The 25,064-nt window shown below is 48.3% G+C and overlaps 1 protein-coding gene across 1 annotated transcript in view; it reads left to right on the top strand.

Annotated features, from left to right (window-relative positions):
* Positions 1 to 25,064, top strand: part of LOC147095804 (uncharacterized) — a 206,004-nt gene that overhangs the window by 34,344 nt on the left and 146,596 nt on the right. Inside the window, exons 3-4 of the mRNA XM_085973720.1 lie at positions 18,864 to 19,126; positions 21,443 to 21,784. Coding sequence (XP_085829846.1) covers positions 18,864 to 19,126; positions 21,443 to 21,784 — 605 coding nt within the window. The remainder of the gene's footprint in view (positions 1 to 18,863; positions 19,127 to 21,442; positions 21,785 to 25,064) is intronic.

The raw sequence follows: 25,064 nt of genomic DNA, 5'->3' as shown, positions 1-25,064 counted from the left end.
GCCGATTGTCTCTCGTGCGACAAATGTATTATTTATAATCCACTTTGATCAAATATGAGGTAAAATCACGAACACAGAATTCATGCGACAGCAGATGCAGGATGAATGGACTGTGTGGCTCAGTTTTGAAGAGGTGCAGCAGAGTGTTAAGTCTGTGAATTGTTCAAGTAATTAATACTCAGACTTAATCAGTAACAATAAAACAGGTCTTTACTGGTTGGAGGTAGGGACTACACTGAATACAAGATTACTGCACAGTGCTTATATACCGGTGTGTTCACCCCCGGTATTACGTCTACAGCAGCCTGAGAAAGTAGTACATCTCTTAAGGTGGAACAGGCTTAAGCTCTCTTAAGGTGGAACAGGTTACATACACAACACTCCTCCCTTCTTAGCTTTATAGTCATCCCCCCCATTTAACATAACGTAATAACATATATACATATATAACTTCATGTTTAACGTAACATATCACAGATTCAGTCTCTGCGGAAAACAGTTCACAGATTCAATCTCTGTGGTGTAGTCGGTTCACGTTACTCATTCAGTAGTCCTTTCATGGATTTAACAGCTTGAACTTCCGAACTGATTTGGCTCCGTTCGGAGGGACCACGTGTGTGATCTGGTAGAGGTGATAATGGTTCAGATGGGCCATCTTCTGTTTTTACTTTTCCTTTTCTGCTTCTTGGAGACTCTCTGGGCTCCATTGTCAGCTGCCACAGCTGCCAGCTGCATGCGCAGTTCCACCTTCTCTTCCTCCTTTTTTCGTAGTAGAACCACCTTCTCCCGATGTTCCGTAGACTTTCGGTGCTCCTCCATGATTTCTGTATGGTGGGAGTCGAAGTTACAAGTTGGGCAGGACAGGACATAGTAATATTCGGAGTCGTCCGACAGGTCAGCGAGAGGGTCGTCTATTTCCTCCATACCCAGCTGGACGTTAGCCAGCTCTTGTTCCAAATCCAGACATCTTTCCTGAAGAGACTTCTTCATGTGTACCTCTGCATCCAGCTTTTTCTGGGCTTTCAGCAAGTCGTTTACTAATGACCTCATTTGTGATTTTAATACTTCAACTTCCTTTGGAGATTGATTGATCGGACTATGCAAACCCTCTACCGGAGCAGCTGTTTCAGCGGTCTGTTGTTCTACATTGACGTGAGTCAGCGTACTTTTGGCATCCAATGGCTGCTCTGTTGCAGTCGTTTCAGTCTGTGTCATCACATCAGCCATCTCAATGACTTTTGAGAGCTCCGAACCCTTTTGCTTTGAAGATCGCAGCTCGTGTTCAAGTTTTTCCCATTTCAGAGTCTTGTCCCTCAGCATATGAAGGAGTTGGCTGACCGTTAACTCTTCTGACACCAGATTATGGCACGCACCTTCAGAACCTGAATCAGCTTTGATTCGTTCGGCCTCCTCGCGCAGATGGTTGGTGTGCTCCTGCTCCATTTTCTCCATCAGTTGCTTCTGTTGACATTCCAGATTCTCCCACTCTGTAACAAAGAACTTTTTTATTTCATTCATCTCTTGCTCAAAACGGCGAATCATTTGTTCTAATTGCTGTTGTAGTTTGAAATGGAGTTGAGTTCGAGCCCAGTGTCCCTCAAGAATGTGCATATCAGTAGACTTGACAGACTCAGAATTCTCTGTTAAACTATGTTGTTGTTGCTCAGTGGAATTCTGTGCTGAAACTTTGTCTTTTGCACATGGGTTGGTCTTACCATCATCAGTTCTAGAGTCTGGGCTGATTATCTGCATCGAGTTCTCACTCTTTATGGCTTTTAGCGAATGCCAGTCCATATTTATGTTTCTAAACCACTCCCGGCCTAGTAGTGGTGGACCTCCCTCCGGTAGCACATATAAGTCCATTATTTGACTTCCTTCGCCCTTGTTGGCCACTGCAACCTTTATTGTCCCGATGGGGTACACTCTCTGCCCCGTGTAGGTTGTCAATATAATCTCCGTATCCTGTAGGGGAATATGTTGGAATAACCTTCTGTAATCTTTCTTATTCATGACCGACAATGCCGATCCAGTGTCCAATTCCATTTTTACTTGGACTCCTTCTATCTGAAGAGTAACCCAAATTGTCTGGAGGTCTGCACCCTTACCAACGTTGAGTACCCTTAAGCTAGCCAGTTCAATACTGCTTAAGCCAGCCAGTTCATTACTGCTAGCGTCTGAATCGGACTCCTGTTCGGCCACCTTGTGTACCTTTGCGTATTTCCCTTGCGGTGACTTCTTGTTGCTGGTCTTCTTCCCTGACCTGCATACTCTAGCTATATGTCCAAGCCTACCACAAGTTCTACATTCTTGGTTTTTAAACCAACACTGGTTCTGATCATGCGTTGTCTTTCCACAACGATAACATTTGCCAGAACTCACACCCAATTTGTGTGCACTGAGCTCCGGTGACCATAGCTGCATTACTGCCGTGCCTCTCGCTGCGGCTTCGTGTGCTGCTGCCATAGTGACCGCCTTCTCAAGCGTCAGCTCATTCTCCTCGAGCAGTCGCTTTTGTGTATCCTGTTTAAATAAACCACACACAAATTTGTCTCGTAGTGCATCTGTCAGTCCCGTTCCAAACTGGCAATATTTCGCTAATTTATGCAATTCCAGCAAATATTCAGCATTGCTTTCATGCTGTAGCTGCCTTCTGTCATAAAATTTAAATCGTTCCGCTAGCATCAGCGGCGTGGGGTTTAGATGATCTTTCAGGACAGTAACAATCTCATCGAACGTCTTATCCGCCAGTTCATCTGGTGATAACAGGTGTTTCAATTGCCCGTATGTCTTCGCACCCATTAAATTTAATAATGTTAGTGCTTTATCAGCCTCACGAATTTTATTGGCCTTACAATAATTTTTAACTCGTTCAACATATATGGCCCAATCTTCGATGTCACTATCAAAGTTGCTAATATTCCCGTGTTTAGGCATTGTAGTACTTTATCAGATTTGCAATTTCTCAGATTTTTTTTTTTTTACTGCTATCCAAGATGGCGGCTTCCCGCTCTTGCCGTCGTCCTCCGCCCACAAAATGGCGGTTTTCCCACGCTTGGCGGTCTTCACCTGTCCCCCGACGCCGTCTCCCTTCAGCCCCGAGTGCGGCCCTTATCTCCGCCGCGATCGATGGCCCGCGCTTTTCACCGTGGCTCTCGCGCCTTCAGTGTCTGCCAACGCTGCGCCTTTCAGCCCGAGTGCGGCCCTTATCAGGGATTGCGATCGATGGCCCTTGTACCTCCGACTTCCCCCAGCCCTGTCTTTGCAGCCAACGCTGCTCGGCTTACCCACCACCGAGGTTGAAAAAGAAGCTGCAGGATGGCTTCTGTCCTCCAGTTTTCAGTCGCTGATGGAGGCTTCAGGGTCCTAATGCCTGTCGCTTCCAGTGGGGTGTTGAGATTTGAAACCTCTCTTGAACGTCCTGTCTGTGGACGAAGCCGCCGTGGAATAACTGCCGCAGGGTAAGAACCTGACTCGTCGCCAGTGTTAAGTCTGTGAGTTGTTCAAGTAATTAATACTCAGACTTAATCAGTAACAATAAAACAGGTCTTTACTGGTTGGAGGTAGGGACTACACTGAATACAAGATTACTGCACAGTGCTTATATACCGGTGTGTTCACCCCCAGTATTACGTCTACAGCAGCCTGAGAAAGTATTACATCTCTTAAGGTGGAACAGGCTTAAGCTCTCTTAAGGTGGAACAGGTTACATACACAACACAGAGAGTTCAGAAGGGGCTGTGTTAGGCATTCAGAGCAGGCTCAAGGGGACCTATGGCCTACTCCTGCTCCTAGTTCCTACGTTCTTATATGAAGAATGGGCACTCGTGTGAGAGAGGAGGGAGGGGGAAGGGAGAGCGCGATCGGCACCATTGGAACTTTACTTCGGGTGCTGGTGGCAGTGAGGAGTCGCTGGGAATAGGCCTGCCTGGTGGCAGTGAGGGGTCACTGGGAATAGGCCTGCCTGGTGAACGGTCAGTGTCGGCAGGGAGCTAAAAGGTGCGGGAGCCTTGCAGCGGAGATCTTGGTGTGAGCCGTGGCTCCATAGGTGGCTCCCTCGCCTCGGAATCAGAAGGTTCATCGGTTCAAGTCCCACTCCAGAGACTTGAGCAGAAAATCTAGGCTGACATTCCCAGAGCAGTGCTGAGGGAGCGCTGCACTGTTGGAGGTGCTGTCTTATGAATGAAACATTAAACCGAGGTCCCGTTTGCCCTCACAAATGGATGTAAAAGATCCCATGACGTTATTTTGAAGAAGCGCAAAGGAGCTCGCCCCGGTGTCCTGGGGCAATATTTATCCCTCAATCATCATCACTACAACATCATTACCTGGTCATTATTACGTTGCTGTTTTATGGGAACTTGCTGTGCGCAAATTGGCTGCCGCGTTTCTACATTACAACAGTGACGACACTTCGTATGAAGAGAGATTGGGTCGACTAGGCCTGTATTCACTAGAGTTTAGAAGAATGAGAGAGGATCTCGTGGAAACGTATAAAATTCTGACAGGGCTAGACAGACTGGATGCAGGGAGGATGTTTCCCCTGGCTGGGGGGGTCTAGAACAAGGGGTCACAGTCTCAGGATACGGGGTAGGACATTTAGGACTGAGATGAGGAGAAATTTCTTCACTCAGGGTGGTGAACCTTTGGGATTCTCTACCACAGAAGGCTGTGGAGGCCAGGTTCACTGAATATATTTAAGAAGGAGATAGATAGATTTCTAGACACAAAAGGCATCAAGGGGTATGGGGAGAGAGCGGGTATATGGTATTGAGATAGAGGATCAGCCATGATCATATTGAATGGCAGAGCAGGCTCGAAGGGCCGAATGGCCGACTCCTGCTCCTATTTTTCTATGTTTCTATGTTTCTAAAGCTTTGGGGCGTGCTATTGTCGTGAAAGGCACTGAAAGTTCTTTCATTTTATTCTTTCTTTCCCCTATCCTGTGCCTGAAGAATCAGAAAAAGAGATGGATACCGGTTACCTCAGACCGTTGCCCTGCCTGTGACACCCAGGATTTCCTGAGGCTTCCCAAATGGACGTAACCAGGGCAACGGTGATAATGATGAGGCAGGAAATGCGTTCGTGGTGTCTCCCTCCCATCGCAATTCCAGGATTTAGGATTGTTCGGCATCGCAGTGTAGGGGCAACTGTGGGAAAATAAAAGTGGGACAAGGGCCTGACCCCCTGAGACCCTGGCAGACTGGAGGGCCAGCAGGAGTCTGGGGGCTGGGGGCAAAGAGTTTCCAATTGAGAACAAAATTGGGTTCCACACCCTTCCTCCTCCCACTCCCACTCCCGGACAGTTTCAAACACTTGGAGTTTTCGGGACTGGGTCGTTCCAAGAAGCTGGCCTGTGGCTGGTGTTTGGCCCAGGCAGGCACATCGACCAGTGGGTGGATAAACGTGGCCAGCTCATTCCTGGCAAATGATGTCCGTCAGGGGTGGCAGCACAGCCATCCATTATTATTGGCAATGTCCAGGTCCCGGTGGGACCCAGTGACTGAGGCAGCTCACCATGTAAAAAAAATGCTTCTTGTGGTACTCGTGACGCTTCTAGTGTTCACTGGCCGGCGGTCGGGGCCCTGGGGTTGGCGGTCGGGGCCCTGGGGCCGGCGATCGGGGCCCTGGGGTTAAAGGCTGGAGGCCTGGGCCCTGGGGCTGGAGATCGGGGCCCTGGGTTCTGTTGAAAATTTCTCTCTGCCACAGTGTGTAAGAGAACAGAGATTAAGGGGTAGATTTTCCCGAACCTGTCGGGAAGAAGGCGGGACTTCAACTTTCGGGTTTTTGACCTGCCTACATCGACGTCCGGCCAATCCGCGCGATTTTCCCTTGATTGACCTTGTCGAGCCCGCCCAGCGGGCTCAGCAGGCCAATTAAGGGCCACTCGGCAACAGGTGACATCACAGCCTGCAATTTCATCTGTCAAGAGTTCTTTTGACAGATGAAATATCAGTGTTTCACAGCTGTTTGAAGCTGTCAAACACTGACAGTCTGAGTTCTACCATGAGTCATTCTGCACAGACTCAGTTAGAACTCTTACCGGCACTCGAAGCTGAAGGCTGTCACTTTTCACAGATCGCAGACGTTCAGCTTTAAGTGCCGGGTGAGTGATGGGCTCCCGACGGCTACAGGAAGAAAGGCTGTGAAGGTAAGTACAGGTAAGTAAAAGTTCTTTACACACATTAGACACACCAAACACACTTACCTTTGCACTCATGCACCAATCACTCACCTGAGCGCCGACATCGCGACCCCTCCAACTCCTTCAACCCGACGGCCCGCCTGCTCTAACCTGGCGTGGTTTGGAGCCGTCGGAAAACCCACACGAAACCTCTCAAAATAGGGATTAGGCTAAAAAACTGCCTGTTAACTATCTGTTAACAGGCAGTTAATTGGCACTAATCCCTTCCCGCCTGGTTTCGGCGGGTCCCAGTGCGGGACGGGTACCCGCCTCCCCTGAAACTTACGTGGGGCGGGGTCTTGGCCGGGATGGTGTCGGGACCCCCAAATTCTGGATTTCTCCCCCCCCACCCCACACGCCTGAAACCCCGCCTGACGGCTCCAGGAAAATCTCGCCCTAAGTGGAACAATGCCAAGAACAGGAACTGCCTTTGATCGGCCTTGAATAGCCTGAGAGTTTTTTTGGGGGCTGTTATTCCTGACCGAGATGGAAAGTTGGAGTTGCTCCAAAGTTTATCAGTGAGTTACGGCACAGCAGGGAGGAGGGATTGGAATGAGTTGCATACTACACTGCGAGCTTCTTAAACTTCCCTTTTTGTTTTCTCTTTCCTACACTGATTGTGCTTACTCTTACCGATGCACTACGCACACCTCCGCCCTTATACACCCCAGCACACACTCCTTCGCCCTGAAGCCATCCGTCCGATATCCTGCCGTCTCCACCCGATTCGGCCTCAGTGTTACCCGTGCTCCCAGATAGCAGGCGGCAGCAGACAATCAAGGCCCAAGGGATATAAATACTGACGATTGCCCCTAACCCGGGCATTTGAGCAGCCAAGTTTATTTCCACATATTGTTCAATCTTCGGTGACGGTGTGGTGGTGGGGTGTGGGCCTTTGACCCGCCTGACTACCATCTCTGGGCTGCCCTCGGCCAACTTACGATATGGGTTTCCCAAAACGAAAGAAAGACTTGGATTTATACAGCTTTTTTCATGACCTCAGGATGTCCCAAAGCGTTTTACAGCCAATGAAGTACTTCTTTTTTGAAGTGTAGTCACTGTTGTAATGTAAGAAACGCAGCAACCAATTTGCAAACAGCAAGATCCCACAAACAGCAATGAGATACTGACCAGATAATCTGTTTTTAGTGATGTTGGTTGAGGGATAAATGTTGGCCACGACCTCGTGGAAAACTCCCCCTGCTCTTCTTCAAATAGTGACCGTGGGATCTTTCAGTTCCACCTGAGAGGGCAGACGAGGCCTCGGTTTAACATCTCACCTGAAAGACGGCACCTCTGACAGTGCAGCACTGAGAGTGTCAACCTGGATTATGCACTCAGGTCTCTGGAGCTGGGCTTGAACCCATGACCTTCTGACTCAGAGGTGAGACTGCAAGCCACAGAGTCACGGCTGGGACATATATTGATGTGTTGCCACTGAGACAAGGCCAACGTCAAAGATTGGTTGCCCAATGCCTTACATAAAACATAAGAAATAGGAGCAGGAGTCGGCCATTCAGCTCCTCGAGCCTGCTCCATTCAATAAGATCATGGCTGATCTTCTACCTCAACTCCACTTTCCTGCACTATCCCCATATCCCTTGATTCCCTTAATATCCAAAAATCTATCGATCTCTGTCTTGCATATACTCAATGACTGAGCCTCCACAGCCCTCTGGGGTAGAGAATTCCAAAGATTCACCACCCTCTGAGTGAAGAAATTTCTCCTCATCTCAGTCCTAAATGGCCGACCCCTTATTCTGAGACTGTGACCCCTGGTTCTAAACTCCCCAGCCAGGGGAAACATTCTCTCTGCATCTACCCTGTCAAGCCCTGTAAGAATTTTGTATGTTTCAATGAGATCACCTCTCATTCTTCTAAACTCCAGAGAATATAGGCCTAGTCTACTCAATCTCTCCTCATAGGACAATCCCCCCATCCCAGGAATCAGTCTGGTGAACCTTTGTTGCACTCCCTCTATGGCAAGTATATCCTTCCTTAGGTAAGGAGACCAAAACTGTACACAATATTCCAGGTGTGGTTTCACCAGGGCCCTATATAACTGCAGTAAGACGTCTTTACTCTTATACTCAAATCCTCTTGTAATAAAGGCCAACATACCATTTGCTTTCCTAATTGCTTGCTGTACCTGCAAGTTAACTTTCAGTGACTCATTTACAAGGACACCCAGGTCTCTCTCAACACCAACGTTTCCCAATCTCTCACCATTTAAAAAATACTCTGCTTTTCTATTTTTCCTACCAAAGTGAATAACTTCACATTTCTCCACATTATATTTCATTTGCCATGTTCTTGCCCACTCACTTAGCCTGTCTATATCCCCTTGAAGCCTCTTCATATCCTCCTCACAATTTACAATCCCACCAAGCTTTGTATCATCAGCAAACTTGGATATATTACATTCGGTCTCCTCATCCAAATCATAGAATTAGATTGTGAATAGCTGAGGCCCAAGCACTGGTCCTTGTGGCACCCCACTAGTTACAGCCTGCCAACCCGAAAATGACCCGTTTATTCCTACTCTCTGTTTTCTGTCCGTTAACCAATCCGCAATCCATGCTAGTACATTACCCCCAATCCCATGAGCCCCAGTTTGGTTTAATAACCTCTTGTGAGGCACCTTATCGAATTCCTGTTGTTTGCCCAATCGCTGTCATTGCCCCTTTGGCACTCGTTCTCTATGTTCCCTCTTTGAAATGTTCTCTCCCCCATCCTCCTCACCCCAGCCCCTGTCATATCTCAGCCAAAACAGGCAGGACTCACACTCCTGACAGTATGTATATTTGCTGACCTCGTGATTTGGGTGACAATTCTATCAGATGGAGTGGAGTGTCGGGACTATGGTGCTTAACCCTCTGTGAACTCTGCACTCCTCCAACGTTGGACTCTTGTGCATCTTCCCTTCCTTCGCCCCACCATTGGCGGCACTGCCTTCAGCCATCTCGGCCCCAAGCTCTGGAATTCCAACCCTAAACCTCTCCACTTACATAGAAACATAGAAGATAGGAGCAGGAGTAGGCCATTCTGCCCCTCGAGCCTGCTCCGCCATTCAATGTGATCATGGCTGATCATCCAAATTCAGTACCCTGTCCCTGCTTTCTCCCCATATCCCTTGATCCCTTTAGCCTTAAGAAATATATCCAACTCCTTCTTGAATATATTTAATGAATTGGCCTCTACTGCCTTCTGTGGCAGAGAATGCCACAGGTTCACCACTCTGGGTGAAGAAATTCCTCCCCATCTCTGTCCTAAATGGCTTATCACTTATCCTTAGACTGTGACCCCTGGTTCTGGACTCCCCGACCATCGGGAACATCCTTCCTGCATCTAGTCTTAGTCCTGTTAGAATTTTATAAGTTTCAATGAGATCCCCTCTCATTCTTCTAAACTCCAGCGAGTACAAGTCCAATCGACCCAATCTCTCCTCATACGCCATTCCTGCCATCCCAGGTATCAGCCTGGTGAATCTTCGCTGCACTCCTTCCATGGCAAGAACATCCTTCCTCAGATAAGGTGACCAAAACTGCACACAATACTCAAGATGTGGTCTCACCAAGGCCCTGTACAACTGCAGCAAGATATCCTTGTTCCTGTACTGAAATCCTCTTGCTATGAAGGCCAACATACCATTTGCCTTCTTAACCGCCTGCTGCACCTGCAAGCTTACCTTCAGCGACTGGTGCATAAGGAGGCCCAGGTCTCGTTGCACTGCCCCTTCTCCTAACCTATTGCCATTTAGATGATAATCTGCCTTCTTGTTTTTGACACCAAAGTGGATAACCTCACATTTATCCACGTTATATTGCATCTGCCATGCTTCTGCCCAATCACCCAACCTGTCCAAATCATACTGGAGTTTCTCGGCATCCTCCTCACAGCACACACGCCCACCCAGCTTTGTGTCATCTGAAACTTGGAGATATTACATCTAGTTCCCTTGTCCAGATCATTAATATATATTGTGAAAAGCTGGGGTGCAAGGACCAATCCCTACGGTACCCCACTAGCCACTGCCTGCCACTCGGAAAAAGAGCCGTTTATTCCAACTCTTTGCTTTCTGTCTGCCAACCAGTTCTCTATCCAAGTCAATACCTTGCCCCCAATCCCATGTGCCTTAGCTTTACACGCTAATCTCTTATGCGGGACCTTATCGAAAGCCTTTTGAAAGTCCAAATACACCACACCCACTGGTTCTCCCTTATCTATTTTACCAGTTACATCCTCAAAAAATTCCAGTAGATTAGTCAAACACGATTTACCTTTTGTAAATCCATGTTGACTTTGTCCGATCCGGTCACTGTTTTCCAAGTGCTCTACTATTACATCTTTTATAATGGACTCTAGCATTTTCCCCACTACCGATGTCAGGCTTACCGGTCTGTAATTCCCCGTTTTCTCTCTACCACCTTTTATGAACAGTGGGGTTACATTAGCTACCCACCAATCCATGGGTACTGTTCCAGAGTCTATTGAATTTTGGAAGATGACCAGCAATGCATCCACTATTTCTAGGGCCACTTCCTTAAGTACCCTAGGATGTAGATTATCAGGCCCTGGGGATTTATCGACCTTCAATCCCGTCAATTTCTCTAACACCATTTCCCTACAAATACTGATTTCTTTCAGTTCCTCCCTTTCATTAGACCCTATGTTCCCTGACATCTCTGGGAGGTTATTTGTGTCCTTCCTTTGTGAAGACAGAACCAAAGTATGTATTTAATTGGTCAGCCATTTCTTTGTTCCCCATTATAAATTCCCCTGATTCTGACTGCAAGGGACCTACGCTTGACTTCACCAATCTTTTTCTCTTCACATATCTATAGAAGCTTTTACAGTCAGTTTTTATGTTGCCTGCAAGCTTACTCTCATACTCTATTTCCCCCCTCTTATTAATCCCTTTGTCCTCCTTTGTTGAATCCTAAACTGCTCCCAATCCTCAGGTTTACTGCTTTTTCTGGCCAATTTATATGTCTTCTCCTTGGATCTTATGCTATTTCTAATTTCCCTTGTTAGCCATGGTTGAGTCACCTCTTTTGTTTTATTTTTATGCCAAACTGGGATGAACAAATTCTGTAGTTCATCCATGCGATCTTTGAATGTTTGCCATTGCTTATCAACCGTCAACCCTTTGAGTGACATTCCCCAATCAATCCTACCCAACTCGCGCCTCATACCATCGTAGTTTCCTTTATTTAAATTCAGGACCCTAGCCTCTGAGTCAGCTACTTCACTCTCCGTCTTAATGAAGAATTCTACCATATTATGATCGCTCCGACCCAAGGGGCCTCGCACAACAAGTTTGCTAATTAATCCTTTCTCATTACATAATACCCAGTCTAAGATGGCCTGATCTCTAGTTGGTTCCTCGACATATTGGTCCAGGAAACCATCCCGTATACACTCCAGGAATTCCTCCTCCACAGTATTGTTACTAATTTGGTTAGCCCAATCTATATGTAGATTAAAGTCACCCATGATAACTGCTGTGCCCTTATTGCACGCTTCTCTAATTTCCCTTTTAATGCCATCCCCGACCTCCGCATTACTGTTTGGAGGTCTATATACCACTCCCACTAACATTTTCTGCCCCTTGGTATTTCTCAGTTCTACCCATACAGATTCCACATCATCAGAGCTAATATCCTTCCTTACAATTGTGTTAATCCCCTCTTTAACCAGCAATGCTACCCCACCTCCTTTTCCTTTTTGCCTATCTTTCCTGAATATTGAATACCCCTGGATGTTGAGTTCCCAGCCTTGGTCACCCTGGAGCCATGTTTCCGTAATCCCAATCATATCATATTCGTTTACCTCTGTTTGCGCAGCTAATTCATCCACCTTATTATGAATGCTCCTCGCATTAAGACACAAAGCCTTCAGGCTTGTTTTTTTAACGCTCTTAGATCTTTTAGAATTATTATTTACTGTGGCCATGTTTGACTTAAACCCTTGATTTCTCTGTCTGCCACTTTTGTTTTTCTCCTTCCTGTCTTTTGCTTTTATCCTTGTTTCCCTTTCCTCTGCCTCCCCGCTCAGGTTCCCAACCCCCTGCCATTTTAGTTTAAACCCTCCCCCAGAGCACTAGCAAACACTCCCCCTAGGACATCGGTCCCGGCCCTGCCCAGGTGCAAACCGTCCGTTTTGTACTGGTCCCACCTCCCCCAGAACCGGTTCCAATGTCCCAGGAATTTGAATCCCTCCCCCTTGCACCATTCCTCTAGCCACGTATTCATCTGAAATATCCTTCTATTTCTACTCTGACTAGCACGTGGCACTGGTAGCAATCCTGAGATTACTACCTTTTGAGGTCCTATTTTTTTAATTTACCTCCTAACTCCCTATATTCCGCTTTTAGGATCTCATCCTGGTTTTTACCTATATCGTTGGTACCTATATGCATCACGACAACTGGCTGTTCACCCTCCCTTTCCAAAATGTTCTGCAGCCACTCTGAGACATCCTTGACCCTTGCACCAGGGAGGCAACACACCATCCTGGTGTCTCGTTTGCGGACGCAGAAACGCCTATCTATTCCCCTTGCAATAGAATCCCCTATCACTTATAGCTATCCCACACTTTTTCCTCCCGTCCTGTGTAGCAGAACCACCCCTGGTGCCAGGAAGTTGGCTTCTGCTGCCTTCCCCTGGTAAGCCACCCCCCCCATCATTATCCAAAGTGGTATATCTGTTTGAGAGGGGGATGGCCACAGGGGACCTCTACACTCCCTGCCTGCGCCTACTACTCTGCCTGTTGGTCACCGATTCCCTTTCTGCCTGTGCAACCTTTGCCTGCAGTGTGACCAACTGCTTAAACGTGATATCCACGACGTCTTCAGCATCGCGAATGGTTCTGTATATATCCAATCATAGCTCCAGCGCCGCAATGCAGTCTGCCAGTAGCTGCAGCTGGATACACTTCCTGCACACATGGTTGTCAGGGACACAGGAAGTGTCCCTGAGTTCCCACATAGCGCAGGAGGAGCATACCACGAGGCCGGGCTTTCCTGTCATGACTTACCCTTTAATTAATTCAAAATAAATTAAATCAAATCAATCCCACCAATTACACTACAGTTAAATGATATATTTAAGGGCCCTGGTTTACAAACAGTCCCCGCTACACCACAGAGAGCTTCTCTCTCTTCTTTCAAGATGCTCCTTACCCCTACCTCTTTAACCAAGCTTTTGGCCACCTGTACCTAATATCTCCTTTATGTGGCTCGGTGTTGAGTAAGTGTGAGAATCGAGCTGTGCTGGTCTCGATTTTCTGCCAGTTTGCTGCAGGCGCTTTTTCCCCTGACTGTAGGTAAAGTAGACCTGCCGGTGTTTCTGGTGCGGGTGGGGTGGGGCTCTGGAAGGACAGCAGGCCAAACCCGGCTCTTTTCTTTGGTCAGCTGGTTGTCTGACATGAGGGGAAACCCATTCATTACTGTGTTAACGAATCGCCAAAGCAAACTGCACAGGATCGCACCCAGAGCTTCCCCTGCCTCGCACTAACCTAAGCCCAGAGAACGCAGGTGCCAAGGCTTTAGTAACCACCAATAACCCTCCATCGGCCCTTTGCTGAGACACTGAAGGGCCGATTTTAACCTTTACTTCCTTTTGCGTTAGTTTTAAAAAATTTTACTTGCCTTTTTTTCCCCTTTCTCTTTTCCTCCCCCATTGCCATTGTCCATTGGCAACAAATTGGGGGGGGCGGGGGAATGAAATAATTTTGACTAAAGACCGGCCAGCTCTGTAGGCCAGGTTTTCAGCTTATCGAAATGTCACAAAGAACTGAAAATGGACTGCTTGTCATGCAATGAGGCCTAAGTCAGGCTTTGATGCTTTCGCCCATGGCCACTGCTGAAACCCTTATCCATGCCTTTCTTACCTCTAGACTTGACTATTCCAACGCACTCCTGGCTGCTCTCCCACATTCTACCCTACGTAAACTTGAGGTCATCTAAAACTCGCCTGCCCGTGTCCTAACTCGCACCAAGTCCCGTTCGCCCATCACCCCTGTGCTCGCTGTCCTACATTGGCTCCCGGTTAAGCAGCACCTTGATTTCAAAATTCTCATCCGTGTTTTCAAATCTTTCCATGGCCTCGCCCCTCCCTATCTCTGTAATCTTCAGCCCCACAGCCCCCCGAGACATCTGCGCTCCTCTAATTCTGCCCTCTTGAGCATCCTTGATTATAATCGCTCAACCTTTGGTGGCCGTGCCTTCTATTGCCCAGGCCCTAAGCTCTGGAATTCCCTACCTAAACCTCTCCGCCTCACTACCTCCCTTTCCTCCTTTAAGACTCTCCTTAAAACCTACCTCTTTGACCAAGCTTTTGGTCACCTGCCCTAATTTCTCCTTACGTGGCTCGGTGTCAAATTTTTTGTCTTATAACGCTCCTGTGCAGCGCTTTGTGACGTTTTACAATGTTAAAGGCGCTTTATAAATACAAGTAGTTGTTGTTGTCAAGCAGCAAATGGCTGCTGACCAATGAGGGAAGATGAATGGGAAACGCTTTGCTCTCCCCCCGCCCCGTCAGCTCCACCTCTCTTCCCACCCCCCCACCCCCCCCCCCACTCCCTCAACTCCCTACCTTCACCGAGTGAAAGAAAAATATCGTTTTTCAGAACTGGCAGCAGCGATCGACTGCACAACAACAATAGCTGCACTTCCAAAGGTGCCTCGTTGTGTGAAGCTCTTTTGAGAACTTTAGATGACACGATATAAGCTTTCAACGTATTGACCCAGTGAATATGGGAAGCCTTTGATTATTATGTTTTGACTGGTGGCCCCGTGTTGTGTCTCCGCTCAGCCCTCAGGCAAGGCTCCATTCTAAACAAGTAACCGGGCGTAAAAGGGAAACTTCACAAAGACATCTCTTGAAGAGGGAGTCTCAGCGGCACGGGTAACTCGTTTACACAGCGCCTTTCACAACCTCAGGACGTCCCAAAGCGCTTTACAGCCAATGAAGTACTTTTTGAAGTGGAGTCGCTGTTGTAATGTGGGAAACACGGCAGCGAATCTACACACAGCAAGCTCCCACAAACAGCCATGTGATCATGACCAGATCATTTATTTCATTGATGTTGATTTGAGGGATAAAAATTAGCCCCAGGACTCCGGAGAGAACTCTCCCTGCTCTTCTTCGAAATAGTGCCGTGGGATCCTTTATACCCACCTGAGAGAGCACAGTTCACCCAGTCCAGCCCTTCCCCCACCCAATGTCAGCACTAGCACTTTCCAACAGACTCACAGAATCGTCAGCCATTCGGCCCATCCTGACTGTGCCGGCTCTTTGAAAGAGCCATCCAATCAGTCCCACTCTCCCCTGCTCTTTCCCCGTAGTCCTGCAAATGTTTCCACTTCAATCCAATTCCCTTTTTGAAAGTTACTATTGAACCTGCTTCCACCACCCTTTCGGTGCATTCCAGATCACACCAACTCACTGTGATGCCGACCATTGTTGAATAGACGACAAGGCTCCAACAAGAATGGTCACTTAGGCAAAAAGCTGGAGGAATGGAGGGGAGTGGGGTCTGGTGTTGTGCAATGTGCTGCGGTAATGGGTCAGCACAGTCAGGAGAGGACGAGAGAGAAGGGTAAGGTTTCTGCTCCCTGCCTCTGACTGTTTCCACGCCATGTGTTGTGAAGGGGATTGCCAGTGGCACTGCTCCAGTACTCAATTCCAACAGTTCCTTATCTCGGTTGTTGATCAGTCCTGGCTGGCTGTGTGACATAAATCACTGCAACCGACATTTCCTTTGAAATTGGTTCCAGTGTTAATGGGCAGCTCATAAATACGTAACATCTGAGAGCCAGGTCTGCACGCTCGATTAATCAAAGTGATGTGTGTCCTGTAATACCCTCTGCCAGTCTTAGTGCTCTGTGTCCTGTAATACTCTCTGCCAGTCTTAGTGCTCTGTGTCCTGTAATACCCTCTGCCAGTCTTAGTGCTCTGTGTCCTGTAATACCCTCTGCCAGTCTTAGTGCTCTGTGTCCTGTAATACCCTCTGCCAGTCTTAGTGCTCTGTGTCCTGTAATACTCTCTGTCAGTCTCAGTGTCCTGTAATAGGCGCGAGTTGGGTAGGATGGATTGGTGAATGTTACTTAAAGGGTTGACGGTGGATAGGCAATGGCAATCATTTAATGATCGCATGGATGAACTACAGAATTTGTTCATCCCTGTTTGGCATAAAAATAAAACAAAAAAGGTGACTCAACCGTGGCTAACAAGGGAAATTAGGGATAGCATAAGATCCAAGGAGAGGACATATAAATTGGCCAGAAAAAGCAGCAAACCTGAGGATTGGGAGCAGTTCAGGATTCAGTAAAGGAGGACAAAGGGATTAATTAAGAGGGGGAAAATAGCGTATGAGAGTAAACTTGCAGGGAACATAAAAACTGACTAAAAACTTCCATAGATATGTGATGAGAAAAAGATTGGTGAAATCAAGCGGAGGTCCCTTGCAGTCAGAATCAGGGGAATTTATCATGGGGAACAAAGAAATGGCAGACCAATTAAATACATACTTTGGTTCTGTCTTCACAAAAGAGGACACAAATAACCTCCCAGAGATGTCGGGGAACATAGGGTCTAATGAGAGGGAGAAACTGAATGAAATCAGTATTTGTAGGGAAATGGTGTTAAGGAAATTGATGGGATTGAAGGCCGATAAATCCCCAGGGCCTGATAATCTACATCCTAGGGCACTTAAGGAAGTGGCCCTAGAAATAGTAGATGTATTGCTGGTCATCTTTCAAAATTCTATAGATTCTGGAACAGTTCCCATGGATTGGAGGGTAGCTAAATGTTACCCCACTATTCAAAAAAGGTGGTAGAGAGATAACGGGGAATTATAGACCGGTAAGCCTGACATCGGTAGTGGTGAAAATGCTAGAGTCTATTATAAAAGATATAATAGCAGAGCACTTGGAAAACAGTGACAGGATCGGACAAAGTCAACATGGATTTACAAAAGGTAAATCGTGCTTGATTAATCTACTGGAATTTTTTGAGGATGTAACTGGTAGAATAGATAAGAGAGAACCAGTGGATGTGGTGTATTTGGACTTTCAGAAGGCTTTCGATAAGGTCACGCATAAGAGATTAGCGTGTAAAGTTAAAGCACATGGGATTGGGGGCAAGGTACTGACTTGGATAGAGAACTGGCTGGCAGACAGGAAGCAAAAAGTTGGAATAAACGGCTCTTTTTCCAAGTGGCAGGCAGTGACTAGTGGGGTACCGCAGGGATCGGTGCTAGGATCCCAGCTATTCACAATATATATTAATGATCTAGACGAGGGAACTAGATGTAATATCTCCAAGTTTGTAGACGACACAAAGCTGGGTGGGCGTGTGTGCTGTGAGGAGGATGCCGAGAAACTCCAGTATGATTTGGACAGGTTGGGTGATTGAGCAGATGCATGGCAGATGCAGTATAATGTGGATATATGCGAGGTTATCCACTTTGGTGGCAAAAACAGGAAGGCAGATTATTATCTGAATGGCAATAGATTGGGAGAAGGGGAAGTGCAATGAGACCTGGGTGTCCTTGTGCACCAGTTGCTGAAGGTAAGCATGCAGGTGCAGTAGGCAGTTAAGAAAGCAAATGGTATGTTGGCCTTCATAGCGAGAGGATTTGAGTACAGGAACAAGGATGTCTTGCTGCAGTTGTACAGGGCCTTGGTGAGATCACACCTTGATTATTGTGTGCAGTTTTTGTCACCTTAGCTGAGGAAGGATGTTCTTGCCATGGAGGGAGTGCAGCGAAGATTCACCAGACTGATACCTGGGATGGCAGGAATGACGTATGAGGAGAGATTGGGTCGATTGGGCTTATACTCGCTGGAGTTTGGAAGAATGAGAGGGGATCTCATTGAAACTTATAAAATTCTAACAGGACTAGACATACTTGATGCAGGAAGGATGTTCCCGATGGTCGGGGAGTCCAGAACCAGGGGTCACAGTCTAAAGATAAGGGGTAAGCCATTTAGGACTGAGATGAGGAGGAATTTCTTCACCCAGACAGTGGTGAACCTGTGGAATTCTCTACCACAGAAGGCAGTTGAGGCCAATTCATTAAATATATTCAAGAAGGAGTTGGATATATTTCTTAAGGCTAATGGGATCAAGGGATATGGGGAGAAAGCAGGGACAGAGTACTGAATTTAGATGATCAGCCATGATCTCATTGAATGGCGGAGCAGGCTCGAGGAGCCGAATGGCCTACTCCTGCTCCTATCTTCTATGTTTCTATGTTTAATACTCTGTCAGTCTCATTATCCTGTAATACCGTATAATGTTGAGGGATAATTATTGGCCAGGACACCAGGGATAACTCCACCTGCTCTTCCTCGAAATAATGCCATGGCATCTTTTAAATTCACCTGCGAGTGCAGATGGGGCCTCTGTTTAACGTCTCACCCAAAAGACGCCACCTCTGACAGTGCAGCGCTCCCTCAGTACTGCACTGGGAGTGTCAGCCTAGATTACGTGCTGACGTCTCTGGCGTGGGACGCGAGCCCATGACTCCTGAATCCTCATGCCCCCCACTGACCCACGGCTGACATCCTCTGCTGCTGACGGTGCTGTGTCCCCTGTGTTATCCCCACTCTCAGTCACAATCGCACTTGTCTGACTTCGGCCTTTTTTTGATTGCGATCTTGCTTCCTTTCCAGTTGTCTGCCGCCCTATGTTGGTGACCAGTGCCAGTACTTGGACCCCTGCTCCAGCGCCCGATGTTTACACGGCGCCACTTGTGAAACCGTTATCCAGAATGGCTCCGTCGCGTCCTCCTGCTTATGTTCGCCAGGCCACATGGGCAGGTGGTGTGAGGCGTTTCTGAACAGTGCCTGCCTGAAAAATCCCTGCCTAAATGGAGGGAAGTGCGAGCTGGTCTCCAGCAACAACTACAGATGCAGGTGTCTGCACGGCTGGACAGGTAAGCGGTGGCCCTGCTCCCAGTTGTTCTCCAGTGGCCCCTGACGGGGAAATTGAAGTATGTGGACATGGTGTGAGGGCTGAATCAGAATTTGTGATGCTTTAACGGGCGATTAGCTTGGTGCGGCGGACGCTGGCCATTTGATCAAGGTGCTGGGGGACAGACAGCACCTCTGGAGCTAAACCCCTGCACTGAATCAGCACCTCCATGAAAGGAGGGGGAGAAAATGAATCGTTATAGAATCATACAGCACAGAAGGAGGCCATTCGGCCCATCGTGCCTGTGCCGGCTCTTTGAACGAGCTATTCGATTAGTCCCACTCCCCTGCTCTTCCCCCTTAGCGCTGCAAATTTTTTCTTTTCAATTATGCATCCAATTCCCTTTTGAAAGTTACTATTGAATCTGCTTCCACCGCCCTTTCAGGAAGCGCGTTCCGGATCACAACAACTCGCTGCGTAAAAACGCATTCTCCTCATCTTCCCTCTGGTTCTTTTGCTAATTATCTAAAATCTGTGTTAAGAACATAAGAAATAAGTGCAGGAGTCGACCATACGGTCCCTCGAGCCTGCTCCGCCATTCAATTAGATCAGGGCTGACCACCAACCTCAACTCCACTTTCCTGCCCGTTCTCCATATCCCTTGATTCCCCTAGAGTCCAAAAATCTATCGATCTCAACCTTGAATATACTCAACAACTCAGCATTCACAGCCCTCTGGGGCAGAGAATTCCAAAGATTCACAATCCTCTGAGTGAAGAAATTCCTCCTCATCTCAGTCTTAAATGGCCGACCCCTTACCCTGAGACTATGCCCCCTAGTTCTAGACACTCCAGCCAGGGGAAACAATCTCTCAGCATCTACCCTGTCAATCCCCTTCAGAATCTTGTATGTTTCAATGAGATCTCCTCCAGAGAGTATAGGCTCATTCTACACATTCTCTCATCATAGGACAGCCCTCTCATCCTTAGGTTATCGACCCTCCTGCCAGCGGACAGTTTCTCCTTATTTACTCAATCCAAACCCTTCATGATTTTGAACACCTCTATTAAATGTCCCCTTAACCTTCTCTGCTCCATGGAGAATGCTCCCAGCTTCTCTCCAGTCTCTCCACACAACTGAATTCCCTCATGCCTGGTATAATTCTAGTAAATCTCTTCTGCACCCACTCCAAGAGCTTGACAACCTTAAAGTGCGTGAGTGGTGGGGAACAAGAATCCCTGGTATTGTGCTGGGAGACTGGGCCCGGTGTTTCCTGGCCTTCTCTGGAGCCCTGCTCATAGCTGCGGCCCCTCAAACATTTCCACATGTTGTTTATTTCACTTTGTTCTCTAAATTGTTGCCAGCCGTCGAAAGCTGCGACCCTCGATTTTAAAATTCTCATCCTCGTGTTCAAATCCCTCTATGGCCTCGCCCCTCCCCATCTCTGGAACCTCCTCAAGCCCCACAACTGCCCCCACCCCGCCGCCGCCGAGATCTCTGCGCTCCTCTAAGTCTGGCCTCTTGAGCATCCCTGATTTTAATTGCTTTACCATTGGAGGCCGTACCTTCAGCTACCTAAGCTCTAGAATCCCCTCCCTAATTCCTAAACCTCTCCGCCTCTCCACCTCTCTCTCCTCCTTTAAGACGCTCCTTAAAACCTACCAATTTGACCAAGCTTTTGGTCACCTGTCCTAATATCTCCTTATGTGGCTCGGAGTCAAGTTTTGTCCGATTACGCACCTGTGAAGCGCCTTGGGAACATTTTACTATGTTAAAGGCCTGCTATATAAATACAAGTTGTTGTTTATTTCTACTGGGGCTGACCGACCCTTTCCGCAGTGAGCCTTTCTGTGTCATGGGGCCAGCTGCATCACGCGTGTCGCCATCATGCCAGGCGGGGTCAGTATCCCGTCGACGAGCACGCGCGATGCGACCGGGGCTACGAAGTCGGAAAGGCGGCGACTGCTTTCGGCAAATGGCGCGCTGTCACCTGCGGGAGGTCCTCTCACCAGGTGCAGCGAGGGTTAAAACATTCCCGGCAGTTTAGACGGACCTTTTGTGGCCGAGGATTTTGATGTCACGGCGATATATGTCCAAGTCAGGATGGTGTGTGACTTGGAGGAGAACTTGGAGGTGGTGGCGTTCCCATGCGTCTGCTGCCCTTGTTCTTCTAGGTGGTAGAGGTCGCGGGTTTGGGAGGTGCTGCTGAAGAAGCCTTGGCGAGTTGCTGCAGTGCATCTTGTAGATGGTACACACTGCAGCCATGGTACGCCGGTGGTGGAGGGAGTGAATGTTACAAATAGGACCAATACCACTGATGCTTTCTTCTACCTTTCAGGGCGACACTGCCAGCAGGCGGACCTATGCACCGCCAACCCCTGCACCAATGGCGGGAAGTGCACCAGCACCAAGGGGCACTTCACCTGCCAGTGCGGCCGGGGGTTCGAGGGCCAGGTGTGCGAGATCGACGTGGACGAGTGCGGCTCCGGCGGCGGTGGGCCCTGTTGGAATGGAGCGACCTGCGTCAACGAGCCTGGCTCCTACAGGTGCTCGTGCCCGCCTGCCTATACGGGCCCCAACTGTGAGGTCCCGTCCAGCTCTTGCTTCCCATCCTCCTGCCAGAACGGAGGGACGTGCATTCCGAAGGCTGGCGCGATGTACCAGTGCGCCTGCCTCCCAGGTAAGGCCCCGCTCACTGTCACTTAGCTCGCAGCGAACCACCAAGGTCAAAAACATTGCTGGGGTAGATTTTCTGCTCTGGTGATGCCGAGATGGTGGGGTGGGTGGAGAGGCGGGGGAGGCACATATTGGGGATCCACATAGATTTTTCATCCATTAAAACTCGCCTTTTATAACACCAGATTACCCTGTTGGCTCAGTTGCTCAGTGCACCGCAGGGCGAGGTATTGTGGTGGCATCAATGGCAGATCTGGCCCGAATACAACACAGGGGAGACCCTGAATAATCTCAGTGTAGATGTAGGGGTGACCCTGAGTGACCCTAATGGGATATGTAGGGGAGACACAGAGTGACCCTAGTGGGATATGTAGGGGAAGACAGTGAGTGACTCTAGTGGGATATGTAGGGGAGACAGAGTGACTCCAGTGGGATATGTAGAGGAGACAGAGTGACTCCAGTGGGATATATAGAGGTGACAGAGAGTGACTCGAGTGGGATATGTAGAGGAGACAGAGTGACTCGAGTGAGAGATGTAGAGGAGACAGAGAGTGACTCGAGTGAGAGATGTAGAGGAGACAGAGAGTGACTCGAGTGAGAGATGTAGAGCAGACAGAGAGTGACTCCAGTGGGATATATAGAGGTGACAGAGAGTGACTCGAGTGGGATATGTAGAGGAGACAGAGTGACTCGAGTGAGAGATGTAGAGGAGGCAGAGAGTGACTCGAGTGGGATATGTAGAGGAGACAGAGAGTGACTCCAGTGAGAGATGTAGAGGAGACGGAGAGTGACTCGAGTGAGATATGTAGAGGAGACAGAGAGTGACTCCAGTGAGATATGTAGAGGAGACAGAGAGTGACTCGAGTGGGATATGTAGAGGAGACAGAGAGTGACTCCAGTGAGAGATGTAGAGGAGACAGAGAGTGACTCAAGTGGGATATGTAGAGGAGACAGAGAGTGACTCGAGTGAGAGATGTAGAGGAGACAGAGAGTGACTCGCGTGAGATATGTAGAGGTGACAGAGAGTGACTCCAGTGAGAGATGTAGAGGAGACAGAGAGTGATTCCAGTGGGATATGTAGAGGAGACAGAGAGTGACTCAAGTGAGATATGTAGAGGAGACAGAGAGTGACTCCAGTGAGAGATGTAGAGGAGACAGAGAGTGACTCGAGTGGGATATGTAGAGGAGACAGAGAGTGACTCCAGTGAGAGATGTAGAGGAGACAGAGAGTGACTCGAGTGGGATATGTAGAGGAGACAGAGAGTGACTCCAGTGGGATATGTAGAGGTGACAGAGAGTGACTCGAGTGAGAGATGCAGAGGAGACAGAGAGTGACTCCAGTGAGAGATGTAGAGGAGACAGAGAGTGACTCGAGTGGGATATATAGAGGAGACAGAGAGTGACTCGAGTGAGAGATGTAGAGGAGACAGAGAGTGACTCGAGTGAGATATGTAGAGGAGACAGAGAGTGACTCGAGTGAGAGATGTAGAGGAGACAGAGAGTGACTCGAGTGAGAGATGTAGAGGAGACAGAGAGTGACTCGAGTGGGAGATGTAGAGGAGACAGAGAGTGACTCGAGTGAGAGATGTAGAGGAGACAGAGAGTGACTCGAGTGAGATATGTAGAGGAGACAGAGAGTGACTCGAGTGGGATATGTAGAGCAGACAGAGAGTGACTCGAGTGGGATATGTAGAGGAGACAGAGAGTGACTCGAGTGGGATATGTAGGGGAGACAGAGAGTGACTCGAGTGAGAGATGTAGAGGAGACAGAGAGTGACTCCAATGGGATATGTAGAGGAGACAGAGAGTGACTCCAGTGGGATATGTAGAGGTGACAGAGAGTGACTCGAGTGAGATAGGTAGAGTTGACAGAGAGTGACTCGAGTGGAATATGTAGAGGAGACAGAGAGTGACTCGAGTGAGATATGTAGAGGAGACAGAGAGTGACTCCAGTGAGAGATGTAGAGGAGACAGAGAGTGACTCCAGTGAGAGATGTAGAGGAGACAGAGAGTGACTCGAGTGAGAGATGTAGAGAAGACAGAGATTGACTCGAGTGGGATATGAAGAGGAGACAGAGAGTGACTCGAGTGGGATATGTAGGGGAGACAGAGAGTGACTCGAGTGAGAGATGTAGAGGAGACAGAGAGTGACTCCAGTGGGATATGTAGAGGAGACAGAGAGTGACTCCAGTGGGATATGTAAAGGAGACAGAGAGTGACTCGAGTGAGATATGTAGAGGAGACAGAGAGTGACTCCAGTGAGAGATGTAGAGGAGACAGAGAGTGACTCGAGTGGGATATGTAGAGGAGACAGAGAGTGACTCCAGTGAGAGATGTAGAGGAGACAGAGAGTGACTCCAGTGGGATATGTAGAGGAGACAGACAGTGACTCCAGTGGGATATGTAGAGGTGACAGAGAGTGACTCGAGTGAGAGATGTAGAGGAGACAGAAAGTGACTCCAGTGAGAGATGTAGAGGAGACAGAGAGTGACTCGAGTGGGATATATAGAGGAGACAGAGAGTGACTCGAGTGAGAGATGTAGAGGAGACAGAGAGTGACTCGAGTGAGATATGTAGAGGAGACAGAGAGTGACTCGAGTGAGAGATGTAGAGGAGACAGAGAGTGACTCGAGTGAGAGATGTAGAGGAGACAGAGAGTGACTCGAGTGGGAGATGTAGAGGAGACAGAGAGTGACTCGAGTGGGATATGTAGAGGAGACAGCGAGTGACTCGAGTGGGATATGTAGAGGAGACAGAGAGTGACTCCAGTGAGATATGTAGAGGAGACAGAGAGTGAATCGAGTGAGAGATGTAGAGGAGACAGAGAGTGACTCGAGTGGGATATGTAGAGGAGACAGAGAGTGACTCCAGTGAGAGATGTAGAGGAGACAGAGAGTGACTCCAGTGAGAGATATAGAGGAGACAGAGCGTGACTCGAGTGAGAGATGTAGAGGAGACAGAGAGTGACTCAAGTGGGATATGTAGAGGAGACAGAGAGTGACTCTAGTGAGAGATGTAGAGGAGACAGAGAGTGACTCGAGTGGGAGATGTAGAGGAGACAGAGAGTGACTCCAGTGGGATATGTAGAGGAGACAGAGAGTGACTCCAGTGGGATATGTAGAGGAGACAGAGCGACTCGAGTGAGAGATGTAGAGGAGACAGAGAGTGACTCGAGTGGGATATGTAGAGGAGACAGAGTGACTCGAGTGAGAGATGTAGAAGAGATAGAGAGTGACTCGAGTGGGATATGTAGAGGAGACAGAGAGTGACTCCAGTGAGATATG

Source organism: Somniosus microcephalus, unplaced genomic scaffold (genome assembly GCF_052327205.1).
Source record: "Somniosus microcephalus isolate GS21.2 unplaced genomic scaffold, FLI_Smic_1.0 unresolved_chr1, whole genome shotgun sequence".
NCBI lineage: Eukaryota > Metazoa > Chordata > Chondrichthyes > Squaliformes > Somniosidae > Somniosus > Somniosus microcephalus.
Note: the sequence above shows the minus strand (reverse complement) of the source record. Positions and strands in the feature narration are given on the sequence as shown.